Source organism: Odocoileus virginianus, unplaced genomic scaffold (genome assembly GCF_023699985.2).
Source record: "Odocoileus virginianus isolate 20LAN1187 ecotype Illinois unplaced genomic scaffold, Ovbor_1.2 Unplaced_Contig_5, whole genome shotgun sequence".
NCBI classification, from domain to species: domain Eukaryota; kingdom Metazoa; phylum Chordata; class Mammalia; order Artiodactyla; family Cervidae; genus Odocoileus; species Odocoileus virginianus.
The window spans coordinates 2077176-2101409 of NW_027224322.1; the positions used below are offsets into that span (position 1 = coordinate 2077176).

The 24234-nt window shown below is 42.5% G+C and overlaps 1 protein-coding gene and 2 pseudogenes across 1 annotated transcript; 2 read left to right on the plus strand and 1 right to left on the minus strand.

Annotated features, from left to right (window-relative positions):
* Window positions 1-815: 815 nt before the first annotated feature.
* Window positions 816-1682, minus strand: LOC110123928 (protein tyrosine phosphatase type IVA 1 pseudogene; annotated as a pseudogene).
* A 1097-nt stretch (window positions 1683-2779) lies between these two features.
* Window positions 2780-6077, plus strand: LOC110123930 (eukaryotic initiation factor 4A-II-like; annotated as a pseudogene).
* Window positions 6078-17607: 11530 nt separating this feature from the next.
* Window positions 17608-18558, plus strand: LOC110123929 (olfactory receptor 9S13-like). The gene has a single exon (XM_020872203.2). The coding sequence runs from the start codon at window positions 17608-17610 to the stop codon at window positions 18556-18558; it is 951 nt and encodes a 316-aa protein (XP_020727862.2).
* Window positions 18559-24234: the final 5676 nt, after the last annotated feature.

Genomic DNA, 24234 nt, shown 5'->3' on the forward strand with positions numbered 1-24234 from the left:
AGTTTCTTGTACCACAGCCTATATATACTCATAGAAAAATCATTAAAGCACCTTTGCTCCATCAGAGCTTAGGTCCCCGGGTCTTTTTTTGTCTCTCTCTCTCTTTCTCTCTTTTACTTTCTTATCGTCGACTCCGTACCACCAGGTTCCGGTCCATTAAAGGACCCCAACATTTTAGTTACAGTAACAAAGTATTTCTACCTTTTAAAAAAATATTTACTAAATTAAAGCGCATATTCTACATGTTCTGCACAAGACAAAGGCAACATTTTACTAAAAATACTTAATAGCCCCCTCCCATTCTTTTTTCAGGCCCTCCCTGTAAGTTGCACCCCAAAGTGCAAACATTAAAATGAACTGTAAGGCTTTTGTCTGGAGACATTAAAGACATGTGCTTCTGTACAATGTAGATTTTCAAAATGGAGGCCTTCTACAACATAAAATGAGATTTATAGAAAGATATTAAATAATCACTGTAAGACTTGGTTAATTAAAAAGGGAGCAAATCTGATGTATACTGGTATGAATGTGGGAGATGTAAACATATTGTGAGCAAACAAACCTCATAGGCCCTACTTTCTATGTTTGAAATGATGCAAGGAATAAACCACATAAGGTCCAGAGTGTTCATAGTTCCTGGGATTTGTTCTATATGATACTAAAAATATACAAGTATTGTGCTGGGTATTTTGGCACCTAGTCTTTCTAAATTTCTTACGTATTGGTAAGATTCTGGCATGGAAACAGATTTAATGACATGACTCAATACTGCATGATTTCAGGAAAGGTCAATTGGTACAAATTATAAGCACATATTAATGCTGAACAGCAAGAATTCTTTACTAGTATTCAAATAGGTTGATCATAACCTGAACAGAGACTGCAATTCTGCCAGGCCTATGGCCTGGTAAAACTGCTTTTCAACACTCCTATGGAAGCTTCATCAGACTTATTCACCAAGTCAACTGGGCTATCTGCTATGTACGACAAATTCCATCGTGTCTCAGGTTCCACTTCCAAGCAATGGCATCATGCACCCTAGTTTTACTGAATGCAACAGTTGTTTCTATGCCCATTGGAGTCTTTGAAGCGCAGCCGCATTTTAGGACGATACTTCTCCAAATACAAAAGTTGCTTGCTGTTAAAAGCTCCTCGCCGCTTTTGTCTTGTGAACTGTATTGCATCTTCATATTTCATCCCACCTTCAATTAATGCTAGGGCAAGAGGCACTGGAGCTCTGCCAAGGCCTGCAACACAATGAACAGCAATACAACAACCAGGGTCTTCACGAAACTTAATTTTCACAAGACTTAACCAATCATCAACAATCTGGTTAGATGGTGGTGCGCCATCATCAAAAGGCCAATCGAGAACATGGATGCCTTCTTTCTCCACAAGAGTAGTGTCATAAGTTGCTTCACATACTCTTACGATTGTGGTAACTCCATACTTCTTAAGTTCCTCTATAAATTTGCTTAACGTTGCATTAGTTGGGTTGTGTGTAATAAGAAATCTCATGTTCCTGTATGTAACTTCCACAGGAGCTGGGCGGTTCATTCGAGCCATGTTAATTTAGTTAAAAAAACACTCAATAGGGATATGAAAGAATTTAAAAAATTGAATACAGAAATGATGCAAAGAAACGCAGTCAACTTCAATATACTCCACTTGAAATTCTCAGTGCTTTTTTTTTCCATTTATTTTTATTAGTTGGAGGCTAATTACTTTACAGCATTACAGTAGTTTTTGTCATACATTGAAATGAATTAGCCATGGATTTACATGTATTCCCCATCCCAGTCCCCCCTCCCACCTCCCTCTCCACCCGATCCCTCTGGGTCTTCCCCCAGTGCACCAGGCCCGAGCACTTGTCTCATGCACCCAACCTGGGCTGGTGATCTGTTTCACCCTAGATAATATACATGTTTCGATGCTGTTCTCTTGAAACATCCCACCCTCGCCTTCAGTTGGGAGTAATGAATGAATGAACCTCTTAACAAGAAGCAGCAATTCTTCAATCCAGTAATACTGAGGCAATAGAAAGGAAGTGTACTGAGGTTTACCCCATCCAGATCAGAACTCTTGTAAAAAAATGCTCTGTGGATTTCAATTCAACACTTCTGTGTCCAGGTTAACCAGTCTTACGGGGGCTTCTTGGTTGAGCAGTAATGAATTTCTGCAGTTCACTTGTCTGCATAGAGGTCGTGCTGTGCCTGGCAGTAATCTCCACTGCCCTTCAGAAACTCCATAAATGTGTGACCGAGAACACCACAGAACTGAGGAATATGTCTACTCCTTGAAGACTGTGGCCTAACCACGCAGCCGGTCCCGAGGCGGAGGCGGCGGCGGCGGCGGCGGGGCAGGGGCGGTGCCGGGCGTCGTGCGACGGCGGCACCGGAGTCGGTTCTGCCGTGAGCGGCCTGGGGAAGAGCGCGCAGCCTCGCCGCCCGCTACGTTTAGGTTTTTAATCCATATTAAGTTAGTTTTTGTTCATGAAGCTAGGTAAGGGCCCACATTATGCATTTTCACATAAGCAGCTGGTTTTCCAATGCCATTTGTTGAAAGGGTGTCTTTTCCCTGTGAGTCATCTTGGCACATTTGTTGAAGACCATTTGACGAAACCGAAGCCTCATTTCTGAGCTCTGTATTCCGCTCCATGGTTCTACAAGTCTGGCTTTGTGTCAATACTATACTGTTTTGAGACTGCAGATTTGTAATATGTTTCCAAGTCAAGAAGTCTGAGAGCTTTTCACTGGGGTGCTGCGTGGCTCTTCAGGTCATGTCTGGCAGTCCCATGGATCGTAGCAACACAGAAAATGGTGACCGTGACCCAGAAGGAATGGACCCACTGGTGTCATCGAGGGCGACTGAATGAGGCTGTTGATAACATTGGTAACAAGAACTTACAGGAGTCTCTTCTTTGGGGCATCTATGCTTATGGTTTTGAGAAGCCATCAGCTATTCAGCAGAGAGCTATTATTCCATGTATTAAAGGGTATGATGTGATTGCTCAAGCTCAGTCAGGTACTGGCAAGACAGCCACATTTGCTCAGTGGTTGGAGACTGAATTCGAGGAGACCCAAGCACAATATTGGGCCCTGCCAGAGAACTGGCTTGGCAAATCCAAAAGGTAATTCTAGCACTTAGAGACTATGTGGGAGCAACTTGTCATGTCTGCATTGGTGTAACCAGTGTTCCAAATAAAATGCAAAACTGCAGGCCGAAGCACCACATATTGCTTTTTGTACACCTGGGAGAGTTTCTGATGTGTTAAACAATTATCTTTTTCCAAAATGGATCAAAATGTTCGTTTTGGATGAAGCAGATGAAATGCTGAGCCGAGGGTTTAAGGATCAAATCTATGAGATTTTCCAAAAATTAAATACTAGTATTCAGGTGGTGTTGCTTTCTGCCACAATGCCAACAGATGTGTTGGAAGTGACCAAAAAATTCATGAGAGATCCAATTCAAATTTTGGTGAAAAAGGAATAACCGACCCTTGAAGGAATCAAACAATTTTATTTTTTTTTCCATTTATTTTTATTAGTTGGAGGCTAATTACTTTACAACATTGCAGTGGTTTTTGTCATACATTGAAATGAATTAGCCATGGATTTACATGTATTCCCCATCCCAGTCCCCCCTCCCACCTCCCTCTCCACCCAATCCCTCTGGGTCTTCCCAGTGCACCAGGCCCGAGCACTTGTCTCATGCATCCAACCTGAGCTGGTGATCTGTTTCACCCTAGATATACATGTTTCGATGCTGTTCTCTTGAAACATCCCACCCTCGCCTTCTCCCACAGAGTCCACAAGTCTGTTCTATACATCTGGGTCTCTTTTTCTTTTTTTGCATATAGGGTTATCATTACCATCTTTCTAAATTCCATATATATGTGTTAGTATACTGTAACATATTAAAAAAAATCATACACCATGACCAAGTGGGCTTTATCCCAGGAATGCAAGGATTCTTTAATATCCACAAATCAATCAATGTAATACACCACATTAAAAAATTGAAAGATAAAAACCATATGATTATCTCAATAGATGCAGAAAAAGCCTTTGACAAAACTCAACATCCATTTATTATTAAAACTCTCCAGAAAGCAGGAATAGAAGGAACATACCTCAACATAATAAAAGCTATATATGACAAACCCACAGCAAGCATCACCCTCAATGGTGAAAAATTGAAAGCATTTCCCCTGAAATCAGGAACAAGACAAGGGTGCCCACTCTCACCACTACTATTCAACATAGTTTTGGAAGTGTTGGCCACAGCAATCAGGGCAGAAAATGAAGTAAAAGGAATCCAGATAGGAAAAGAAGAAGTGAAACTCTCTCTGTTTGCAGATGACATGATCCTCTACATAGAAAACCCTAAAGACTCTACCAGAAAATTACTAGAGCTAATCAACGAATATAGCAAAGTTGCAGGATATAAAATTAACACACAGAAATCTCTTGCATTCCTATACACTAACAATGAGAAAACAGAAAGAGAAATTGAGGAAACAATACCATTCACCATTGCAACAAAAAGAATAAAATACTTAGGAGTATATCTACCTAAAGAAACAAAAGACTTATACATAGAAAACTATAAATCACTGATGAAAGAAATCAAAGAGAACACAAACAAATGGAGAAATATACCGTGTTCATGGATTGGCAGAATCAATATTGTGAAAATGAATATACTACCCAAAGCAATCTATAGATTCAATGCAATCCCTATCAAGCTACCAACGGTATTTTTCACAGAACTAGAACAAATAATTTCACAATTTGTATGGAAATACAAAAAAACCTTGAATAGCCAAAGTAATCTTGAGAAAGAAGAATGGAACTGGAGGAATCAACCTGCCTGACTTCAGACTATACTACAAAGTCACAGTCATCAAGACAGTATGGTACTGGCACAAAGACAGAAATATAGATCAATGGAACAGAATAGAAAGCCCAGAGATAAATCCATGAACCTATGGACACCTTATCTTTGACAAAGGAGGCAAGGATATACAATGGAAAAAAGACAACCTCTTTAACAAGTGGTGCTGGGAAAACTGGTCAACCACCTGTAAAAGAATGAAACTAGAACACTTTCTAACACCATACACAAAAATAAACTCAAAATGCATTAAAGATCTAAATGTAAGACCAGAAGCTATAAAACTCCTAGAGGAGAACATAGGCAGAACACTCTCCGACATAAATCACAGCAGGATCCTCTATGACCCACCTCCCAGAATTTTAGAAACAAAAGCAAAAATAAACAAATGGGACCTAATGAAACTTAAAAGCTTTTGCACAACAAAGGAAACTATAAGCAAGGTGAAAAAGACAGCCCTCAGATTGGGAGAAAATAATAGCAAATGAAGCAACAGACAAAGGATTAATCTCAAAAATATACAAGCAACTCCTGCAGCTCAATTCCAGAAAAATAAATGACCCAATCAAAAAATGGGCCAAAGAACTAAACAGACATTTCTCCAAGGAAGACATACGGATGGCAAAAAAACACATGAAAAGATGTTCAACATCAAACAATTTTATATTAATGTTGAAAGAAATGGAAGTTGGATACACTTTGTGACTTGTATGAGACACTAACGATTACACAGGCTATTATTTTTCTCAACACAAGGCACAAGGTAGACTGGCTCATAGAGAAAATGTATGGCAGGGACTTCAGAGTTGCTTCTCTGCCTGGTGACGTAAGTCAGAAGGAATTAGTTGTAATCATGAGGGAACTCTGATCATGATCGAGTTGTGTTCTGATCTCTTACTGACTTGCTGGCTTGTGGGACTGATATACAACAAGGGTCATTGATTATAAACTATGATCTACCTACCAGTCACGAAAATGATGTTCACAGAAGTGGCAGATGGGGTCTATTTGGGAGGAAAGGTGTGGCTGTAAACTTAGCTATTGAAGAAGACAAGAGGGTTCTTTATGACTCTGAGACTTTGCACAACACTACAGTGGAGCAAATACTGATGAATGTGGCTGGCCTCATTTATTCCTGGGATGAGATGGTTTTGGATGCAGTGCTCACTGTTGCTGAATAGACTATCACAATGTGCATTATGTTTCTCTCTCCGGGAATATTTGAGTCTTGTCTCAGTGTTCATAATGAATCAGAAATAACAGATTTTCATAGCAAAGTGACATTAGTTGTGAGTTCTTATAAGGAAAGTCATTAGCTTTATGTTCTTTAGAGTGAGACTATTGGGGTTGGGTTTAAAAGACAGGATCTTTAAAAATATTTCTTTCTAGTGAGCTGTCACTTTACACCAGTCAGAATGGCCATTATCCAAAAAATCCACAAGCAATAAATGCTGGAGAGGCTGTGGAGAAATAGGAAGCCTCTTGCACTGTTGGTGGGAATGTAAATTGATACAGTCCTACGGAAGTCAGTATGGAGATTGCCTTAAAATTTAGGAATAGGTGTACACTTTTCCCCTCCCTCTTGAACTTCCCACCTATGGCTGATTCGTGTTAATGTATAGCCAGAATCAAGCCAATATTGTAAAGCAATCATCAATCAATTAAAAATAAGTATAATTTTTTTTTAAAAAAAAGAAAACTAAAAAGAACTACAAACAAAACTGCCATATGTCCAGTTATCCAACTACTAGGCATATACCCTGAGGAAACCAAAATGGAAAAAGATGCATGTACCCCAATGTTCATTGAGCACTATTTACAATAGCTAGGACATGGAAGCAACCTAGATGTCCATCGACAGATGAATGGATAAAGAAGCTGTGGTACATATGTACAATGGAATATTACTCAGCCATATAAAGGAACACATTTGAGTCAGTCTAATGAGGTGGATGAACCTAGAGTACTATTATACAGAGTGAAGTGAGTCAGAAAGAGAAAAACAAATATTGTTTATTAATGCATATATGTGGAATCTAGAAAGATGGTACTGATGAACCTAGTTGCAGGTCAGCAATGGAGGCGCAGACATAGAGAACAGACTTATGCACATGGGCAGGAGGAGGAGAGGGGGTGGGACGAATAGAGAGAGGCATGTAAACACATCCATTACCATATATAACACAGTTAGCTAGTAGGAATGGACTGTGTGACTCAGAACTCAAACCGCGCTCTGTAACAAGCTAGAGGAGTTGGGTGGGGTGGGCGGCAAGTGGGAGGTCCAGGAGGGAGGGGACATGTGCATACTTATGGCATTCACGTTGATGTAAGGCAGAAATCAACACAACATTGTAAAGCAATTATCCTTCAATTAAAAATACATAAGTTTCTTTTAAAAGTCTGGGACTTCCAACTTTGCTTTCAAGATTGTTTTGACTCTTTGTCTTTCTTGAGATTCCATATGAATTTTAAAATGTACTTTTCATTTTCTGCAAAACATAACTGTGATTTTAAAGTGTGACATTGAAGCTTAGCTCACACTGGATAATTTTGTTCTCTTCCAACTCAAGCACATGGGATATCTTTCATTTTTTAGATTGCCTTTAATTTCTTTCAGCTATTTCAGCAGTCTAAGGGACTCTCAAGAGGCTTTTCCAACACCACGGTTAAAAAGCATCAATTCTTTGGCACTTAGCTATCTTTGTGGTCCAACTCTCACATGTGTACGTGACTACTGGAAAAACCATAGCTTTGACTATACAGACCTTTGTCAGCAGAGTGATGTCTCTGCTTTTTAATACGTTGTCTAGGTTTGTCACAGCTTTTCTTCCAAGGAGCAAACATCTTTCAATTTCACCACCTGCAGTGATTTTGGAGCCCAAGAAAATAGTCTGCCACTGTTTTCATTGTTTCCCCATCTATTTGCCATGAAGTGATGGAACCGGATGCCATGGTCTTTGTTTTTTGACTGTTGAGCTTTAAGCCAACTTTTTCACTCTCCTTTTTACCTTCATCAAGAGGCTCTTTAAACTCCTCTACAATTTCATCCGTAAGGGTGGTGTCAGCTGCATATCTGAGGTTATTGATATTTCTCCTGACAATCTTGATTCCAGCTTGTGATTCATCCAGCCTGGCATTTCACATGATATACTCTGCACAGAAGTTAAATAAGCAGGGTGACAATACACAGCTTTGATGTACTCCTTTCCCAATTTGGAACCAGTCTGTTGTTCCATGTCTGGTTCTAACTATTGCTTCTTGACCTGGATACAGGTTTCTTTGGAGGCATCTCTTTAAGAATTTCCATCTCTCTAAGAATTTTCCACAGTTTGTTGTGATATCATGTTTCATATTTTGAATCAATCTAATACATGACAACAATATTTTTATTTGTTTCATCAATTACTGAGAGAAGTATGATAAATATCAATCATGATTTGGATGTTTACCTTTCTAATCCTGACAGTTTTTGATTCATATATTTGAAATCTTCACTAGTGGTATACAGATTTAAATTTTTGATAATCTACATGGATTGAACATTTTTATTTTGAAATGTCCCTTTATAAGCAAACTATCCACCTGAAATCTACTGTGTCTAATAAATTTTGAGCCTTAAGAGCCTCATTTTCCTTCACATATTCATAACACAACTTTCTCCAGGATTTTACTCTCATACTTCCTATAATTTTCTAATAATCATATATCACATTTATAAACTGGCTTTGATTTTCAGTGCAGGATTAAAATATTTTAACAGATACATTTACTTGATCTCCAATGAGGGACGGGCCATATTACGACTTAGAGAGGGTTGTGCTGCTTCTGCAGACACAGAGCCCTGCACATCACTCTTTGTCACACCAGCAGGCCAGGATGAAGCCGAGGAGGAGGGTGGGGTGTGGGCCAGGAGGCCACGCCTGCAGCCCGAGGAGACCTTTCCAAGAAGGGCCTCTAGGTCCCTCTGAGTTGATTCTCACCTAGTGGACCCCAGCGGTCCCAGAGGAACTTAAGGCTTCCTGCCCCTCCTGTTTTGGGCTGAGATGTATCAAAGGAAGGTTAGCCACAGGATTGCATCTTTCAGGGACTCAAGGAGTTGGGAGTCCCAGCGTACTCAGAGCTCAAGTAAACGCTAATTGGCCACTTGAGGCCTCAAATCCCAGCTGTGCCAGGCAGAGAGTATCTATGAGTAGAGTCATCCAAAGATGCAGGTGCCATGAATACTACCCAGCTGAGGGTAGCTGAGGGTAACAGGTAGAATTGAGCCAATCTCATCTCCTGCTTACACCAAGACCCAAGAGTCTCCTGCAGCAGGCACTTGGAGCATATGGCCTGCCTCTCACCAGGACCCCAGGTGCTCTCTGCTGTCCCCTCCTCACTCTCACTTCCCTGCACAGGAAGCCAGAGGTGGATGAGGGAGCAGGATCCTCAACACCACGTCATTGTCATCAGCACAGACCTGGCTCAGGAGTCCTGTCCTCCCCAGAAGCACAGGGTCCTGGGTGAGCCATGCCCCTCCTGACATCACAGGAGCAGCAGGGCATGGTCAGCATCACTGACAGATTAGTCCTGGGAGCCTGGACCCTGAACAACACGATCCCCTACCTCTCACTGCACTGGGCAAGATCAGTCTGGGCCACGGGTCTGAACTTTAATGAGAGTGGAAATAACCAGGGGGTGTTATATAAATGTGGGTTTTAACCTTAATGAGAGTAGAAATAATCAGGGGGTCTTGGATAAATATGATCTTAAATTCAGTGCCTGAGACCTTACATTTCTGACCAGCCCTAGATGACGCTGCTTCTGTGGGGCCTCAGACACACATGATAACTAGATATACAAGGAAAGGACTCAGGACTCAGTCACTGTGAATAGAGGCTTGTGACAACACTGCATTATTCCCCTTCATCCCCTAAGGCATTTCTCAGGCTCAACTCACAGATCCAGTGAAGCCAGCACCGCAGCCACTCTGGGTCATCTCAACAGCCAAAGGAATGTGTGAGTATGTTTTTATAAAGCAAACTGAGAGATTGGCTTCCCAGATGAAAATGCAAATTGTTCCTCATGTGCTCCCCCAGGCACACTAAGGGTCACTGTTTTGATGACCCAAGGCTCCTGAGGTGGACAAATAGTCCTGGGAAACAGAACAGAAACAAGAAGCTGGGAACCCCAGGAGCAGAGGAGCAGACAGCCAGCCTGGGGTGGTGGGGAAAAGATAGTCACTCTGGTCACAGTGAATCTATTGTGCGTATGACCAGGGGGTAAACAGAGATGGCCAGCACAAGCTTGGCCATGGTGAATGTGACTGCTTGCACAGAAGGCCAGGGTGGTTGGCCATGGAGCATAGGGAAGACCACCAACTCTGCTCTTAGCACCAGCCCCAAACACATTACAGTGAGCGCTGCCTGCCCCAGGCCAGACGCCCCCTCTGCCGTCATGTGAGGTTGGAGTCAAGTCTTCCAGAAGAGGAAAGCTGGACAACCTACATGGTCATCTGCACGTCTATTGTTGGAAAGAATGAACTCTCTCAGACCTCCTTCTAGGAGAACTTCAGGCTGGGGGAGGGGGGTCATCACTCCTTCAAGGAGCCCCAGACCAACCAGCCTCCAACTGCACACCCTGACTCCCAGGGAGCTCACTCCCACCAAAATCAGCCAGTTCCAGGATGGCAAAGATCTCACCTCTAGAAAATATGAAACTGCTCTAGAGCTGATTGACCTCATCCTCTCACTAATCCTCTCAACTTCTTAGGGGCCCCATAGCTCTGTGTCCCCTGCCTTCCACACTCCTTCCTATTTAGGCTAGATTTCCTCTAAGCATTTCCTCTGGCCATCACACAGCTTGTCCCCATGTTCCATGTGAGTGTGGTGATCAGCCCTGTCCAATGCAGACAAGGGAGGTCTGGGCTGTTACAGAAAGCAGCACCCAGCAGGAGGACCCAGGCACTGAGGCAGATGTGACCGTGTTGGTGGCTCCCGTTGCTGCAACCAATCATTACCAGGGGTGTGCTGAGGTGCCGGGGCATGGAAGCAAGGACGGGGAGGATTTGCTTATGTCCCAATGTGTCTCAGCCTCTGTCCTGCCATTCTCAGACCATGGAACTGGGCTGTCCCCTCTCCATGAATTGTCCAACATCTGGGCATTTTAAGAAAAAACCCTTAGATTCCCAAGGATATGGAGAGCTCTGCTGATGTTTGCCATCACAGTCTTATCTCAGAGACAAAAATGCTGAGAAACATAGGGTCCATCTCTCATGGTCTGCAGGAGAGGCAGAAGAAGCTCCACTTTAGCCTGGTGAGGGCTGGTCCCTGATCTTTCCCCAGACTGGCCTGGAGTTAGAACCATCACTGGGTCAGTTCCTGATAGCATCAGGAGTTTAATGATTTCTAAAATTAAAAATGAGTAAAATAGGGGTGGAAAGTGCAGGATTAGATATGTGAGCCAGTGCAGGAATGGCACAGCTTAGGACCATCCCTGTGGGAAGGAAGAGCATGTCCTGCAAAATAAGGACAGGGAGATGGAAGCCATCCTTACACTGCAGACTCTCAGCTCAGCAGGACCTCTTGAGTCATTGATAGCTTATGGTGAACAATGTCAGATTCGTGATCTCCAAAGAAGATTTAGCTTTGGGACCAGGGACCAGGCTTGATCACTCAAGAGCTTTTGCATAGCAGAGTTTTATTAAAGTAAGAAAAGGGACAGAGAAAGCTTCTGACATAGACATCAGAAGGGGGACGGAGAGTGCCCCCCTTGCTAGTGTTAGCAAGGGAGTTATATACTTTTTTAATTAGTTATTACAATAAATCAAAAGAATGTCTCAAGGTTGTAAAGATCTTACTAGACCCACTCCCATAATTTACATTTTAAGATAACAGGATTAGCCAGAAGGTTTTCAGGAAGGAGAAACTGTCCTCAAGCAGGATACATTGTTGTTATATAATCCTTACTAAGGGATGTAGAAGAAAAAAAAAAGTTTGTCCTTTCCTCCTCCTTGAGAACTCCAGACCCCTCTCTCCTCCTCAGGGACCCTGGACTTCTTATCAACCTGCCTAGGAATTGACTCTCTCATTCCCCCCTTTTCTTTTAGGAGAATTATGTTGCCAAGGGAAAGGGGCATTGTTTTCATTCCATAACTACTTCCTGCTGTTGAGGGGCATAGTCCCTAAATTGTTGAGGCAACATATTCTCCTAACCCTCATACTGAGGGTCTCTGATCCAGGGGCCCCAAGTAATAGTTGGAGGAGGCTGTGGCACTCGTAGGAGCCTGGACAACCATTTGTAACTTAAAAGCTTTCAGATGGTTAGAAACAAACCCCATTTTACAGTTACAGATGTAAGGCAAAATAGTCATTAAACCAAGTTAAAACATAAAATTTTAATTCTAAGTCTAAAAGTCACATTATGCCCTTAGTTAAGTTATACCAGTCCATCTTAGGATTGTTAGTATGTCATCAGATCAAGAAGAGGTGTCACATATGATTGTTGTTGGTGAAGGTATTTGCAGAGTTGAAGAAAGTCCTTTCCTTGAAGTGGAGAAACCCACCATGGGAAGCCTTCAATTGATGAGGAGGTTGAAAAGCTGAAAGCTGAGTCACATAGTTAATTCTAAGGCTTCAGGGTCTATAACAATGTCTGTGCATAAGAAGGGTCTTCCATAGATACATTCAAAGGGGAACAGTCCCTCCTTTTGGGGGGCAGTTTGAGTCCTCATTAAAGCTATGGATATAATTTTAAGCCAATTGTCCTGTGTCTCTTGAGTTAATTTGTGCAGATGTGTCTTAGTAACATCATTAGTTTTTTAAACCTTTCTTGAGAATTGGGGTCTCCAGGAACAATGTAAGTAATAGTCTAATCCTAAAGCTTTTGACACCCCCTGAGTTACAGCAGTTTTAAAGGTGGTGCTATCGTCACTCTGGAGGCTCTGCAGCAGCCCAAACCTGGGAATAATTTCAGGGATTAAAACTTTTATAACTTCCTTAGCCTGTTCATTACAGCAGGGAAAGGCCTCAATCCATCCAGTAAAAGTGTCTACCCAGAACTGTAAGCCAAAAAATCCATTTGTTTTTGGCACATGAGTAAAAGGAACGACAGCCTCATTTATTATTCATAAATCTTATGAGATAACAAGATTATTCATAAATCTTATTATTCATAAAACTAGTCTCCATTTATCATTTGATTTTTTATACACAAAATAGGAGTGTTGCATGGACTATTACAGGAAATTAATAGCCCCCACTCCTTTAAATTCTCAATTATGGGTTTTAACCCTTCCTTAACCTTTTAATGGATACTGCTTTTGATGTGGAAATAGGTGAGGGTCTTTGAGCTTGATAAAGACAGGAACAGCATTTTGTGCTCGACCCACAGTTTTTCCATCAGCCCACACTTTAGGATTTACATTTTGTTCAATTAATGGGAGAGAAAGAGCAGGCTCCATATTCGTGAAAACAGAGGCCTGGACCTTGCTCAGTATATCCCTCCCCAGAAGGGGTGAGGGAGACTCCTGGCACAATAGAAACTCAGGAGAAAATAGTACAGAGTCCCAGTTGCAGCTTAAAGGATGACTGAAATAATAACATTTGGCTTGTCCAGATAGTCCCATTACGGTAGTGGATCAGAAGAAAAGCAGGCCAGGGGCTTCAGTGAGGACAGAGAAATTTGCCCCAGTGTCCAAAAGAAAATTGGCTGATTGGCCCTCCACAGTTATTAATACCCAGGGCTCCTCAAGTGTTATTAGGATGGGGGTTTGTGTGGGGACCCCTGGACACCTTCAGTCCTGATTGTCCTGAGAGTCTGACCCCTGGGGCCTACACCTCAGAGGCAGTCTCTCCTCCAGTGTGGTCCCTTGCAGACCAGACATGGAGCCAGGGGTGGCTTAGATGCCTGAGGGCAATCCTGCTTGAGATGCCCTCCTTTCCACAGTAATAACAAGTTCGTCCCTTTTCACCTGGGTCCCTCTGGGCCTTTTTCTCTTCAGGCTGATTCATAGCAGTTCTCACAGCCATCACTAGAGCCTGGGTCTTTTCTTTGGTTCTTTTCTGTTGTCGTTTTTCCTCATTTCTCTACTGTAATACACTGTCTGAGCCAGCTGCAACAGTCTTTCTAAAGACTGATTTGGTCTGAACACCTGTTGTTTTTTTTTTTTAACTTACAGCAGATACCTGGAACCAACCGAGTGAGAAATCTATCTTTTGCGATCATTCCTCCTCTGCAGTTTCAGGATCAATGTCAGTAAACTTGGAGAGAGCCTCCCAAAGATATCTAGAAATTTACCAGGAGTTTCCTTCTCATCCTGTTCTATGTCAGCCAACTTAGCATAAAGTCTTAGTGTGTATTGGCTTGAACCCCTCAAGATTATATCTGGCAAAGCAGTTCTGATCCCACCTTCTTTTAGCCATGTTACAGTCCCAGTCTGGCTCTGTAGTGGGAACTGCTTGGCTCCCAGTAGGGAGGAGGGCTATTTCATGTTCCTCTTTCCCCTTATCTCACGTTCAAGCCATTCATCTCCAAAAGCAGTAGCTTCCCCCAGAACTTGAGCTCTCAAGTCAGGAGTCAGCATCTGTCCCAAGACATGTATTACATCTCTCCAAGTAAGCTCATAAAGTAAAGTTAGTCCCATAAAAACTTCTATGTACTTTTTGGATCCTCTAAATAGTCGTGACCACAATTGGTACTGTTTGAATTTCTACCTAGACTGAGGCAACCCCTCCTGGAAGGGTGCCCTGAGTCTCAGCCTGTTCAGTTGGGAACCCCAGATACAGGAGCAAAATAAGAAGACTGGAGGGAACTGAAAGTTTCACATCCAAATCTGTACCCTTAGGACCCAAGTCTGGCATATCTCGCAGAGAGATAAAGAACAACACATGTGGTACTTCCACCCATCTTTTCTTGTTTTCTACAGAACTGGTCTAGTTGTAAAACAGTATTGTAATTGAGAGATCATTTAACTGGCCAGTGTTCCCTGTCTTCCAAAGGATACTGTGCCCATTCAGTATCACAGAAGAAGATCAGGTGTGTCTTTTTAAATTCTGGGGATCAAACTTGTCCCAGTTTTTTAAAATACATTTTAAAGGAGTGGTTCTGGAACTGTTAGCTCCCATCTGTAAGAAAGAAAAAAGCAGCATCCACAGCCATGGCTTCTTTCCATCGGAGGCATCCCTCCCTGCTCTAAATGGGGGTATAGACAGACTTTCCACCGAAGCTTTCTTTTCCTGGTCGGACTTGGTCTGTCCCTTACCAACACAGGTGCCTTACTTGTCCCTCCCGGTTCTTCACTGAGGAGTCAGGGTGGAGATGCACCAGGGGTAGACCTGATGGCATCCCAGATTGATTTCTAGTTCCTTACCACCAAGACCTTTGTTTGACTTGTCCTTTTCTCTGATGCCACCCAGAGTGTAACAGAGTAGCTGTCCCAGAATGTTTCCCAAGCTAGGACTACTACGGGAAGCATCAGTGTTCCATGTGCCCATTCACATTCCTGAGTACAACCCTGACCACAGTAGAAGCAGTGAGTCACAAAGGGATGGACAATGATCAAGATGTCCCTTCTGAGTATCACCATGCTAGTATATGTGATAGTAAATGAGGTGGTGGAGGGTCGGCCAGCGAGGAAAAAGTGAATTTTGTACTCAAGCTAGGACCAATCCTTCTGACTCATTTCCACAGATTCCACAAAGAATATCCAAGGAGCTGAGACAGAAGCCACCAGATAGCCTCCTCTGGCCCACTAACGGCACCAGCAAGGAAGAAGCCCACTGCACTTCCAATGCGACCAGAGCCTGCAGTTCCTGGTCTGTGTCCTCAAACCTCATGGTCACCAGCAGCCCTTCTGTCCACAGAGATTGGAGGCACAGCCATGACAAAGACTCACTTTTAGGACTCTAGTCCCTGAGGCAGGCAGCCGAGAGAGTGACCTCTAGCTTGAGAGATATTCCTGAAGCTAGAGTCCCACCTAGTTCCCAAACTGGCCGCTGGAACTAGGGTTCCACCTCTCTCCATGCATGCTCCCAGTAAATTTCTAGCAAGGCTAAGCACTTCCATACAGGGGATCTTAGTAAAAGTACACAAAAACAGCATGGATCACAAGTCCCTTGAAAGTTTATGACCTGACAGATTATGTTAGTGGTTTTAATTCCCCAATTACAAAATGGTCAAAGAGACCAAGAAAAGGTGACTGAGAATGGAAAGTTTGGTCCCACGTGATTTGCCCATCTCTGGCCATTCCCTTTGCAGGGATTTTGGGTGTCTCTTGGCATTGGCAGGTCGATGTAAACCCCTGACAAGGTTCCCCTTTCTGGGGCTTCCATCAGTCATTATGCAGCACTGTGAAACCACAGAGCAGGACTCATCACTTGCTTCCTGCAGGGCGTGTCATTCATTCACAAAAGCACATGAAGAGTTAGTAAAGTAAAGCAGAAAACGTGCATACTGAGAAAGCAGAGAGTCTAGAGCTCTGATCATTCTCACGTTGTCCTGAAGATCCCGGCTGAGCCCCCAGAATGATAGCTTACGGTGAACGGTGTCAGATTCATGACTTCTGAAGAAGAAGATTCAGCTTTGGGACCAGGGAGCAGTCTTGATCACTCAAAAGCTTTTGCATAGCAGAGTTTTATTAAAGTAAGAAAATGGACAGAGAAAGCTTCTGACATAGACATCACAAGGGGGATGGAGAGTGCCCCCCTCACTAGTCTAAGCAAGGGAGTTATATACTTTTTAATTGGTTATTACAATAAATCAAAAGAATGTCTCAAGATTGTAAAGATCTTACTAGACCCACTCCCATAATTTACATGTTTAAGATAACAGGATCACCCAGAAGGTTTTCAGGAAGGAGAAACTGTCCTCAAGCAGGATATACTGTTGTTACAAAATCCTTACTAAGGAATGTAGGGGGAAGAAGTTTGTCCTTTCCTCCTCCTTGAGAATTCCAGACCCTTATCTCCTCCCTTTGAGAGCCCCAGACCCCTTCTCTCCTCCTCAGGGACCCTGGACTTCTTATCAACCTGCCTAGGAATTGACTCTTTCACCACCTCATACCAAACACTAGGCGTCCTCCACAGAGTGAGTGCTCCAATCATACTTTGTTGTTGCTGTTCAGTCGCTAAGTCATGTCCAACTCCTTGCGACTCCATGGACTGCAGCACATCAGGCTTTCTTGTCCTCCACTATCTCCTGGGGTTTGCTCAAACTTATGTCCATTGAGTTGGTTATGCCATCCAACCATCTCATCCTCCATTGCCCCCTTCTCCTCCTGCCTTCAATCTTTCCCAGCATCAGAGTCTTTTCCAACGAGTTGGCTCTTTGCATCAGGTGGCCTAAGTATTGGAGCTTCAGCATCAGTCCTTCCAATGAATATTTAGGGTTGATTTCCTTTAGGATTGACTGGTTTGATCTCCTTGCAGTCCAAGGGACTCTCAAGAGTCTTCTCCAACACCACAGTTCAAAAGTATCAGTTCTTTGGTGGCTGGCCTTTTTTATGGTCCAAGTATACTTAGGAATTGGTGAATTAGAGGAAATGTTCATGTTTCAGGTCAGTTGGAGCTCATCTGGAAGAAGAGCGGGTATCTAGCTGTCCCTTGGTCGGGGGCAGTGGGTCACTGAAGGGATCCTGTTCTCCGAAAGAATACAACCTTGTGACCTTGACCTGCAACTTCTCATTGCCTCCCACTTGCTCTTTGCTGTCTGCCGCTTGTTGCCTAGCTGAGATCCATGTCACCCTATGGGAATGGAAACCTCTCAGTGATGCCTCTGCAGGAGTTCGTGCTGGATGGGTTTGCGGGTGGCCCACAGACTCAGGCCCTGCTGTTTGCTCTCTTCCTGGCACTGTACGTGGTGGCCGTCCTGGGGAACCTCACCATGATCGTGCTCATCACCCTGGATGCCCGTCTGCACTCCCCAATGTACTTCTTCCTCAAGAACCTCTCCTTCCTGGACCTGTGCTACTCATCTGTCATCTACCCCAAGGCCCTGTTTGACTTAATGTCGTCAACCAAGGTCATCACCTTTGCAGGATGTGTCACCCAGTTCTTCTTCTTCTCCACCATGATCACCACTGAGGGATTCCTCTTGGCAGTGATGGCCTATGACCGCTTCATGGCCATCTGCAGTCCCCTGCGCTACCCCATCTCCATGCGCCCCTCGGTCTGTGCCTGCCTGGTGCTGGGCTGCTACTGTGGAGGCTCCTTCAACTCCATCCTACAAGCCAGCTTCACATTCAGCCTCCCATTCTGCAGCTCCAACCACATCAACCACTTCCACTGTGATGTTCTCCCTCTGCTCAAGCTTGCCTGTGCTGACACTACCATCAATGAGCTGGCCTTGTTTGGCCTGTGTGGGCTCATCATTGTGGGCACCATACTTGTGATCCTCATCTCCTACGGCTACATCACAGGGACCATCCTGAGGATGCGCTCAGGAGGAGGGAGACACAAGCTCTTCTCCACCTGCGGCTCCCACATGACAGCCTTGTCCCTCTTTTATGGAACGCTTTTTGTCATATATGCCCAGCCGGGAGCTGTGGAGTCCATGGAGCAGGGCAAGGTGGTCTCTGTCTTCTATACCCTGGTCATCCCGATGCTCAACCCCCTCATCTACAGTCTGAGAAACAAGGATGTGCAGGATGCCCTGTGGAGACTGGGGCAGAAACACACAGCCATGTGAAGGAGGGTGACTGGAGAGACTGGTTTTCCTGAGGGCAGGATAACAGGGCTTTGGAGGAGGCACTAGGTTTAGTTTGAGGGATTAATTCCTCATTCATTTAATTTATTCTTTCATCCTATATTTTATTTAATCCTTCTTGGAAGCATATCCTGGGGGAAAAAAACTGCAAGTGTGAGATGCAAAATGAATAAGGCATTTACTTGCAAACAGAAAATTAATATCCTTAAAGGGTAAGACTCCAATCTCAAAGTCTGGGTAACACAGTGGGCAGAGTGGTGAGCAGAGAGTCTCTGAAACAGCATATGTGTCCAAATTCAACATCCTTCACTGAAGACATGAAACTACACAAACTCTGATGCCTCCTCCTTCACTTCACTTCACTGAATCCATGTAAATATGTGCTCTGCATTCTCCCCTCGACCGCCTAGAAGGGGGGCATTGGTAGGCTCAGCCTTGCCCCTTCCTTGGTGATAACATGGGGGTCAATTACAGGGAGTTAGGAAGACCATGCTTCCCCTCAATCCTGCAGCGGGACTGTTCCTCCACCTCCCCCTTCTGTTCACTGATGCTACCACCCAACAAGACAGCACGGAGCACCTGTGCTCCTGCTTTGGACGTTCCTAGTTCTCCCTGTCCTGGGTTTCTTCCCTTGGGAGCCCCAGGGATGCCCGACACCCATAGCTCCACTGATCCCTCACCACATCGCCTGGCAGGTGACAGTGTCCCTGCAGGTTAAGACCACAGAAAACGGTGCTTTGTTAGCACAGGTATCTCCGAATAAGGAGGAAGGTCCTGGTATCTATTGCAGAGGCGGGAGTTAGAGAGGAAGGCGCACTTTCTTGGCAGAGAGCACAGCTCCCTGCTCTCTGCCCCACACTCCCCAGGGCAGCCTGGACCCTCACTCCTGACTTGCCTGTTCAGAGCTCCATCTTCATTGCTCCCTGGACTCAGCACACAGCCTGGACTCAGAGCCCAATGGCCTCCTTGTCATATCTCCCTAGAGTCACCCACTCCCATGTCACTACCAGAAGACGGTCCCCTGGACACTGTATGGTCTGTACCTTATATGGTCAGTGGGGATGTGCCCTGCCTCTCTGATCACAGCTCTCCATCCCCCTGCTCTCCTGCTCAGGAGAACTGTGGGCGAGGGGCTAGAACACCCAAGTCATCAGACTGTTGATCACCATTACTGAATGGATAGATAATCCAAGGTCTCTTCTGGATTCTTGATCCCATTGTCTCACCTTTGGGCTCCAAAACTAACTCTAAGTCTTCCATAGATTGCTGTATTCCTCTCACATAATGCCTGCACTCTGAGGAGGAGTGCCTGCAATTTTCCATTCCCAAATGACACGCCTCCTTGTCATCTCATGCTACTGTATGATTCTATCTCCTGCTCTCTCTTTCTTCATTTCTTTTATTCTCCTCATCCTCCTCCTCTTTTCCTCATCTTTTCTTCCTTCCTTCTTTCTCTCTCTCTTTCATCTATTTTATTTTTGTCATTCTATGGAATATCTTCATTTAAATTTGTAAATGAAAGAAAAAGCACAATATGTTGTATGTGACTCTACATTTCTTATCATTATGTCAATTTAATGGTATGAACAGAAAGAAATCTGTGGATCTTAGAAGATCATTAATTCTAAAGTTGACTAAATCAGGAAAGTTTGTCTGATTGTAGATTGAGTAGAAATTCTCAAGCAGTCTTAGAGAGAATGATTTTTAAAACCCTACAGGTTGGCTTTACCCCTGGTTGATCTTTACAGTGAAGATCACTGTACAGTGTTAGAAGTGGTTTATTTGGCTTTTTATTCTGTTAATGCTTTACAAGCTGCTGGTGGTACACAGTAGGTTCTTAGTTCACACCTAACCTACTGCCTGATTACAACTTGAGTTCAGTGTTAACTAGTCATTGAACCCCAAAATATGCATGATGCATCTCTACTTTTTTTATTGTCCATAAGTGGACAATAAACCCATTACATTTCAAGACCATACTGTAGTTTTGACATTGATTCTATACTAACTTTTACAAGTTTCTACCTTTTTATAATGCAAAGAAATAGCATTTTTTGTTGTAACTAATTTTGAGAGTGCAGTTCAGTAGTGTTTAGCATAGTCACCTTGTTGTATATCAGATCTCTGAACTTTTTGTATACCAGATCTCCAATCTTGCAATCCTGAAACTCCATGCCCCTAAACAATAGCTCCCTGTTTCCCCATTACCGCCACTACTGGCAGCCACCATTCTACTCTCTGTCTCTATGAATGTGACTTCTTCAGATGCCTGAGATAAGTAAAACCCACAGCATTTGTCTTTTTGGGTTTGGTTGTTTCATTTAGCATAGTGTCCTCAAGATTTAGCCATTTTGCAGCATCTGACTGGATTTTCATCCTTTTTAACGCTGAATAGTATTCCATCACATGTGTATATTTTGTTTACCTCATCATTCACCAAGGAACACTTGGGTTGCCTCCACCTTTAGACTAAGCAGAAGAGTGTAGCCATGTAAATGGGCATGCAAATATCTGTTAGAGAAACTACCTCTTTTCTTTCTTGTCTTTTTTTGTTTTAGTATATATTCAGATGTTTGTTTGCATTATATAGTAATTCTTTTTTAATTTTGGGAAGAACCCTATATTACTCTTCATGGTAGATGTACCATTTTTCTTCCCATCAACAGTGCAAAATCATTGCAATTTCTCCACAAAATAGCCAACACATGTCCTTTTCTCTTTCAGGTCAGCCATTTAATGATTGTAAAGTATTATCTCTTTATTGTTTTTATTTCTCTAGTGATTGGTGATTTGAGCATTTTCTTATATGTTTGTTGGCAATTTGTAGGTTATCTTTAGAGGAATGCCTTCAAGCAATATGTACATTTTAAATAAGGTTATTGGCTTCATTGTAGTAATTTTTATGTATTCCAAATATTATCCTCTTATTGGACATTTGCAAACATTTTCCCCATCCCACAGGTTGCCTTCCCACACTGTTGTTCATATTTAAGTCTTTAATGAACACATTTTTAAGTCTGATATCATCCCACATGTCTATTTTCACTTTTATTTCATATGCTATTGATGTCACGTCCAAGAAACCATGCCCAGACCTAAGATTATTAAGCTTTTCTCTTATGTTTTTTTCCATGGATTTAAGAGACTTGCATCACCCATTTAGGTTTTTACTCCATTTTAAGGTAGTTTTTGTTCATGATGCAAGGTAAAGGACCAACTTCATACTCATGTACATACATAGCTAGTTTTCTGATGCCATTTGTTGAAGAGGCTGTGTTTTCTCCATGGGACATTTGTTGAAGGTCATTTGACTAAAATCATGAGGATCATTTCTGAGCTCTCTATCCTGCCCCATTGTTCAACCAGTCTGTCTTTGTGCTAATACCATACTGTTTTGATTACTGTAGCTTTTAATGTTAAGAAATAAAGAAGTCTGAGACCCCCAAATTTCTTTTTAAGTTGGTTTTGGCTATATAGCCTCCCTGAGACTCCATATGAATTTAAAATGTAATTTCATTTTCTAGAAAAAATAGCATTGTGATTTTGATAAGGGTTGCACTGAATTTCAGCACACATTGGGTATTACTGTCATCTTCCAACTCATGCACTTAGGATATCTTTCATTTATGTTGACTAGCTTTAATATCTTTCAGCTATGATTTCTAGTTTTATATCCCTAAGTCTTTTGTACCCTTGGCTAAGTTTAGTCCTTAGTATTTTATTCTTTTTAATATTTTTGTAAATGGATTGGTTTTATTAATTCCTTTTTATGTAGTTCATTAATAGTGCATATTGATACTTCTGACTTTAATGTATTGATTTTATATATTGACACTTTGCTAAATTTTGTATTTCTAACAGATTTTTCATGGATATTTAGGGTTTTGTATACATAATATCATGTCATCTGTAAATAGAGATATTTTAAAATTCTTTATCAACTTGGATCTCTTTTATCTTTTTCATGCCTACCTGCTCTAGTCAGGACCTCCAGTACTATGTAAAACAGCGGTTTTACTATGTTTTACTATATAAAACAGTGGCAAGAGGCATTCTTATTTTGTTCCTAATCTTAGAAGAAAAGCTTTTACTAGTGAGTATGATGTTAGCTGTGGGAGTTCATATGTGGATTTCATTAAGTTGAACTTTTTCTTTCATTTTCTATTTGTTTTTTAATATACAATGAAAGGGAGTTGAATTTTTAAAACATCCACCTGCATTAACTGAGCTGATCTTGGGATTTTCCCTCATCATCCTCTTAATGTACTTGGTTACAGTCTTTGATTTCCAAAACATCACAAGTTTCATAGTATTTACTTACATACTAGTCAGTAATACTTTTTTCTCTCTCCTCACCCCATATTTTTATGTATCATGCACATAAATGTTTGTTGTCATCAAAGCAGTTATTTAGCAGGAAAGAGAATAAATATCTTGTTGTATCACCTTGACTCAAACTTCACACAGAAAAAAAAATCCCTGATACCTTCCCCATACTCTTTACCATTCCTCCTGAGCCCACCTGGATGCAGGGCTTTACCATCTCCCATCGAACAATGGTAAGCATTGACTGAAAGGGCCCATTGCCTCCACTTGGCCTCTTGTCAACTCACCTTCACTACTATCATCAAAGAGAATTGTTTGAGAAATAATCAAAATACACAGACAAATTTCCACCTGGTGAGACTGATTTCAGGGGGAATAGGTTTGGCATCAGTGGCTCAGATCTGACAAACTGTGTCTCTCATGGAGGAGCCAGGTCAGTGGTCTGATGAGAATGCGGTGATTCCACTTGTGTCAGATGCTTCCAGGGTTCCTGCCCCATCTCACCAAGGGCATGGGTGACAGTGTCATTAGAGGTGATGACCTAGACCTCCAGCCACAGCATCCACCTTCCTAGTCTCAGAATGGAAGACACAAATATTTATATCTATACAAATATACTTACTTTATAATACAGTTATATTTATACTTCTGAATACTTATATTTAGAATACAAATGCCATATTTATACTAATATTATATAATATATAAAATACTAAAATAAAATCCACTTCTGGAACTTTCCATCACCCAAACTGAGACAAAGAAATTTATCAAAATCCCATTTCTTGTCCTCCAAAGTTAAGTACTATCTTGACTCTAAAATCAGTGCCATTAATTCTTGGTAGAATTTACATACAACAGAACAAATTGATTCTAAAACAGGATCAGTTCAGTTTAGTCGCTCAGTCATGTCTGACTCTTTGTGACCCCATGGACCACAGCAACGCCAGGCCTCCCTGTCCATCACCAACTCCCGGAGTTTACCCAAACTCATGTCCATTGAGTCAGTGATGCCATCCAACCATCTCATCCTCTGTCATCCCCTTCCCCTCCTGCCCCCAATCCCTCCCAGCATCAGGGTTTTTCCAATGAGTTAGCTCTTCACATTAGGTGGCCAAAGTACTGGAGTTTCAGCTTAAGCATCAGTCCTTCCAATGAACACCCAGGACTGATCTCCTTTAGGATGGACTGGTTGGATCTCCTTGCAGTCCAAGGGACTCTCAAGAGTCTTCTCCAACACCACAGTTCAAAAGCATCAATTCTTCAGCCCTCAGCTTTCTTTATAGTCCAACTCTCACATCTATACATGACTACTGGAAAAACCATAGCCTT